Below are 6,371 nucleotides of genomic sequence, written 5' to 3'. Positions count from 1 at the left end.
CTTCATTGTCTGCCTTGGTGAAGAAGAAGAAGAAAGGAAGGAAGAAAAATGGCTAGCTCAGTGCTCTCCACCGCCGCCGCCGCCGCCGCCGCGACTCCGGCGCAAGCCACTAAGGTGGCTCCTTTCGTCGGCCTCAAGTCCTCCGCGGCTTTCCCCGTCGCTCGTAAGAACTCCGCCGACATCACCTCCCTCGCCAGCAATGGCGGAAGAGTCTCCTGCATGAAGGTCGGTGGTCTGATTTACGAAATTGACTCAATCGATTGCTGAATTGAGTTTTTATTTTTGATTTTTCAGTGTTTGAACTTCGAATTGGTTACTGAGTTTGAGATCAATTGCAGGTCTGGCCTACGGAAGGGAAGAGGAAATTCGAAACCCTGTCGTACCTGCCGACATTGACGAGAGAGCAGCTCCTCAAGCAAGTCGAGTACCTTCTCAGGCTCAAGCTGATTCCCTGCCTCGAGTTCACAATAGGAGTAAGCTTCCTGACCTTAATTCTCACCCAATTTCCCCAAATCTAAATTTCCCCCAAATTGATTGCGGCAAACCCTAATTAGGGTTTCTGGTTCAAAGTTCAAACACCATAACTAACTCAAAATTGAAATTGAATACAGCCGGCCTTCCCCTACCGTGAGAACCACAGATCTCCAGGGTACTACGACGGACGGTACTGGACCATGTGGAAGCTGCCGATGTTCGGGTGCACCGACGCCGTGCAGGTGTTGCAGGAGCTGGATGAGGCGGTGGCCTACCACCCTGAGGCCTGCGTGAGGATCATCGGATTCGATCCGAAGCGCCAGGTGCAGATCATCAGCTTCATCGCGCACAAGCGCCCCGGCCTCGTCTGGGACTAATTGTCGTTTTGTGCACTGCCCGATGTCGTTTCGATTTCAACCTCCATTGTTAGTGTTCTTCCGCGTCGTCGCGGTCTGTTTGTTGTGGCTTTCTTCTTCTTCTTCTTCTTCTTCTTCTTCATCGTCGTCGAATGGTGCTTTTCCTCAGATAAGGGACACGTGGCAGCCATCTGTTAATTTGATTATATATGATATGATGTCTGTCTGTCTGTCTTCAATTCGGGATCGAGAGGAGATTCAAAAAATGTATGAGGATAAGTATTAATTAAGCAATAATGATTATTGTGTATTATTATTATTATTATTATTATTATTATTATTTATTGAAAAATCTTATTACTTTACGGTAATTATTTTTAAATATAAATGTACTTATAATAAATATAAATATTTTATGCACCATTTATAAAACCCTGAATTGATATATGTCATCAGCACAAGCAATCCGTAAGGTTTATTTCGTTTGAATAAGATTTTGAAGAAAAATTACCATATAAGTTGGTTATTAAAATGAAAAAAAAAAAAAAAAAAAAACAAACAAACAAAACGTTGAATTAATTCTATATAAACTTCTGCCCTATTTAGAATTTGAATTTATCTATAATATTTGAATGTAGTAATAATCATGACATTATTATAGTCACATTTAATTTTTTTTTTCTCCATAAAAACTAATGTCAATACAACAAAACTAAAATTAATCAAAAATAGTTCCATCATTTCAATTTTCAAACAACCTCAATGAAAGTGATATCTTTCTTTTTTTTTTGTTATAATGGACTGGTTTTAGTTAAATTTTTTATAATGTGAGAAAAGTTTATTAATGAGTTTTAGTTGTAATTGTTTTCTTCTTATGTTTGGCAAAACGTTATACTCCCTCCGTCCCGTTGAAAGGATGACGTTTGTTTTTTGTAAGTAGATTTTTTAATATTAGTATTATATTGAATTATAGTAAAAAAAAAAAAGATAAAAATATCCCTATTATTATGGTGTAATATAAAAGTAATGACATTTATGTAATATATTGTAAGTTGAAAAAGTATTTATTACGTTAAGTAGGTAGTACAATTACTAAATTAAAAAATGGTAACCTTGTTTTTAGACAAACGAAAATAAAAAATGGTAACCTTTTAATACGACGGAGAGAAGTATTTGAATTTGAGTGTATATATTGTGTACATATATTATATTATATATGAATTGATGTTAGTATGTATATATTGTATATTATATATTATATTTTTTATATATTGTATATTATATATTAAATTTTTAAAGTAATATTTATGTACAATCATGTAGTTATTTTAGATGAACACATTTATAACATGATAAAATTGAGGGTTTTTTATTAAAATAATATTAAAAATTAACTTGGATAAAAATTTACTAATGATGTTGTCTTAATGAGTAGTGGTGTGAATGATGATAAGTGAAAGAAGAATGAACAGAAATGAATTTAAGGGACTGTTTGTGGTTGATGATTGGATGCATTGAAAATTCCAAAATTCTAAATGATAAAAGAGGGACAGGTTATGTGGTGAAATTTTGATGAAATCGCAGCCCATTAAGTTGCTTTCACAAACACGCCCTTATCCTAAACACCTTTTTAAAAAATAAAAAAAATATATATAAAAAAAAAATAAAAACAAACAAACCTCGTTCTTTTTTCTTTTCTTTTTTTAATTTTTTTATGGCGACAATTTAAATTTTAGATTAAAAGTTGAGTTTAAAATATTTATTTAATTAATATTTATTTTAAAATGTAATATATATGATTAAAAAAATTGAATTATATATTTAAAAATTTTAAAAGTTATATATTCTCTTTCATCAGCAAAAATTAGAATATTTGGATTCAACGCGAAAATTACAAATAAAAATTTTATTAAGAATGTGAAAAAAAAAAAAAAAAGAAAGATAATAGTGTATCTTAGAAATTTTAGATGAAAATTAAAGAAATGAGAAGATATGATAGTAATAAAAATAGTGGTCATTTTAGTTAAATATTAATTTGTTAATTTTACCAAAATTAGTAATATAATAAATTTAGTAAACAAATTAAAAAGAAAAATATGAATAAATTTTATGGATAAAAAAAAATATAATATATTTATTCTATAAAGAAAGGCTACTTGAATATATATATATATATATGTTTATTTACTTAAAAAAAAAAAAACAGAGATAAAAGTACAAATTTAAGTTGTTCCTATGATGTCATATTTTTTTCTAAAAAGAAAATTATGAGTATACTACTAGTTGTAATTGAAATGGTAACCAAATGCACTTGTTGTCACTATTTTACTGTTTATTTAGTGTAGTTTATCGTTTTTATTTTATAGATTTGTAGAATTAGAATTTTCGGTTTTTCTAGTAAGTAATAAAATATCATTCAATTATTCGTCTCCTCTTCTTTCACACTTTTTCACACTTATATAAATCATGATTGTAAAGAGTTTCACTTCACTGGTTCAGAGCACAGAAAAATTGATTATCAAGCCTTGTCTTTTGTCAAAAATATTTTCAAGGTAGTTCAATGTAGTTAAGTACGTGAGAGCCTTGTCGACCTGCTTAACTATTGATTTAAATTCAATTTTGATTAAGAAGAGGTAACAGAAGGGTAAAGCCACTAATGAGGCAGAATTTGGGATAATTATTGTGGCATAGGCGGTGGTCTATTAGGTCGTAGAAATTCCTAGTGACAATAGAGTTTTTTTCTTATAATGTTCCGATTTTGTGTGTCATTGAAGTCTTGTCGTAAATCCCTTAAGGTCAAACACCAGTGATAAGAATTATCTATAATTTGATTTATATATTTACACCATCTCCTCTTACCGTTTACATAATATACATATATATCCATTAAAACACTAGCATCGCTCGCTCATATCATCCAAAAAAATCTAGCCATTAAGTGACGCACAACTCAGACACAACACCTCTCATTCACTCCCTACCGCTTAATCTATACATATATATATACTCATTGTGTCACTCGCTCATGTCCTGCTCGCGCGCCCACCACTGGCACTCCACCGCTCATCTCCGCTCTGCTCGTTGCCGCTCACTTTACCGTTTCTATTTACAGCTTTTCATAGAATAGGAATTTTGATTCGCTTCAAAGCGGGTTCCCTTACTGCATTCTCCGCCGCTTTCATAAGATCTATACTTTGATTTAAAATTCGTGGTTTAAAATCTATGTGTTCGCCCTGAAAATTCACCAGTTAAATAGTATAAATAATTATAATAACTACTCAAGGTCTACAACCACAAATTTTTACCATATCTAATAATTTTCTATAATCCACCACATTTCAATCTTCGAATAAAAATTCCCAGTGAACATACAAAATCATACATACATTTCCATACAAAATACAGTTATCAATGACCTAAAACTTTACCATGTTAATAATAGAGTCGTGAATATAGACTAGAGCATGTGGATGTTAAGAATCATGTCATGAATGTGGGCATAAATATGATTGTGTTCACAATACGATATTAATATGTGAAAAAAAAAGAAGAAAAACACAGCCGTGTTTAAAATATAACCTTGAAAAACGGTCATGTTCAGAATAAGATAATAAACACGGTTGTGTTTAGTTCATATAATTTATTATAGAATTAAAATTGCTAAATTTTAATTTGAATGAGAGCAAAATTAATTTTTTTTTTAAAAAATAATAAGATTAAAATTGATAATATGCAAAAGTGATTTTTTTTTTCTCGAAATAGTTATATTATATTCAACAAAATTGATTTACCATTCAATAAGTTTTTATATATTCCTTTGGTTTATGGGTGTTTTTTTTTTTTTTTGTAAAATAATACCAATATATTTGTTGAGCACAAAAAAAACGATGGGATTTCAAAAAAAGAGTCCGAATATAAATCCGGACGCTGTTAAGGAAAAGGCTTCCTTGGGAGAAGGCAGAGATCGGGTGTAATAAGGTCGGGTGCGGAGCTCAAGAATGATAAGGTCGGGTGCGGAGCTCAGATATGATAAGGTCGGGTGCGGAGCCCCGGACAGGACAAGGTCGGGCACGGAGATCGGACGTGATAAGATCGGGCAAAGCAGAAGTATCGGCAGACGCGGAGGTCTGTCAAGACGAAGGTCGGGCAAAGCAGAAGTATCGGCAGACGCGGAGGTCTGTCAAGACGAATGTCGGGCAAAGAAGAAGTATAGGCGGACGCGGAGGTCTGTCAAGACGAAGTTCGGGCAAAGAAGAAGTATCGGCAGACGCGGAGATCTTGACGTTGTCCATCTAAGGAGATAAGGCAAACAAAGCCGGTCGGTTGGTTCACTGTCGGATGGTTCGCAGTCGGTTGGGCCAGTCAGATGATCCGTAGTCGGTTGGCCCGTGGTCGGACCAACTGAGGTTGGATGGAGGGCGGCTGATACGGAGGTCGGTCGAAAGAGGAAGTCGGGCGAAGAAGGACGGCTGATACGGCGGTCGGTCGAAAGAGGAAGTCGGGCGAAGAAGGACGGTTATTACACAGGTCGGTCGAAAGAGGAGTCGGGTGAAGAAGGACGGTTATTACGTAGGTCGGACCAAGTGAGGTCGGGCGAAGAAGAATGAGATGGACGATACGAGGTCGGACAAGAGACCAGATGGTGGTCGTTTGGTGGGGCGGCCAAGGAGTCGTTTGGTCTAGCGACCAGTTAGTATCTGGATTGGTCGGTTGGCCTGCAGTCCGTCTAAGGAGTCAAGGGTTATTTTGGGCGGCTGAGTAGCCGGTCGGACCAGCCGCTCATTTAAGGCGGTGAGGTTTTCAGAGGCGGTCGGCTGAGTCAGTTGAGTGTTATAACTGGCGAGAGCGGTTGGTGAGTCGGTTAACACACGTGTCAACAGATGAGGACCTAGTGGGCGGTTGACAGCGGTTGCTGTAATCGACCAGACGGCGGTTCAAACCGTTTCTTTAAGCGGTTATTTAAGGATTCGGGTCTGTTTTGAAAAATCATTTTCAATCGACATCAAATTCAAGAGAATTGTTTTTGGGATCACCACTTTATTTTTTCAGTCTGTAGTTTTATTTTCCTATTTTATTTATGTATCCTACAGTGTTTAGAGATTACTAATATCATGCACTAATTATATCAAATTCGAAGATGATTTCCTATTTTCGAATTTTACTTTTTATTGTTGAAAAATTGCATGAACAATATTTTTAAAAAAAATTAATATATGAGATATACACTCATTATTTTCATATTACCTACGTAATTCTCTAAACTTTACACAAAATATATATATTACTTCAAACTATTTCATAAAACAAACACACCATATATTAGTATTTCTTTTTTAAATCTTAAATTTATGTACATTTTATTTATAATAAAATATTTTATCTACTTACAATTCTATTACTATTACTTTAGTATATAATAATAATTTTATCGTTTTTTTTTTCCTATCTATCCACTACTTTTTATCAATTCATTAATAAAATTTTATAATATTTTCACTTTATTTTTTTATCTATCTAATCTTAACATTATAATATTATTAT

General features: G+C 33.8%; 1 protein-coding gene across 1 annotated transcript; it reads left to right on the top strand.

Moving 5' to 3' along the window:
• On the top strand, positions 1-1,149 carry LOC127241889 (ribulose bisphosphate carboxylase small subunit, chloroplastic-like). The gene is made up of 3 exons (XM_051261156.1): positions 1-225; positions 339-473; positions 612-1,149. The coding sequence occupies exons 1-3, from the start codon at positions 49-51 to the stop codon at positions 849-851; spliced, it is 552 nt and encodes a 183-aa protein (XP_051117113.1). The 5' UTR covers positions 1-48; the 3' UTR covers positions 852-1,149.
• Positions 1,150-6,371: the final 5,222 nt, after the last annotated feature.

The sequence above is a fragment of the Andrographis paniculata genome, unplaced genomic scaffold (assembly GCF_009805555.1).
Source record: "Andrographis paniculata isolate CXL003 unplaced genomic scaffold, ASM980555v1 Contig83END, whole genome shotgun sequence".
In the NCBI taxonomy this organism is placed as follows: domain Eukaryota; kingdom Viridiplantae; phylum Streptophyta; class Magnoliopsida; order Lamiales; family Acanthaceae; genus Andrographis; species Andrographis paniculata.
The sequence above is the reverse complement of the archived record's forward strand: the minus strand, read 5'-3'. Positions and strand labels throughout refer to the sequence as shown.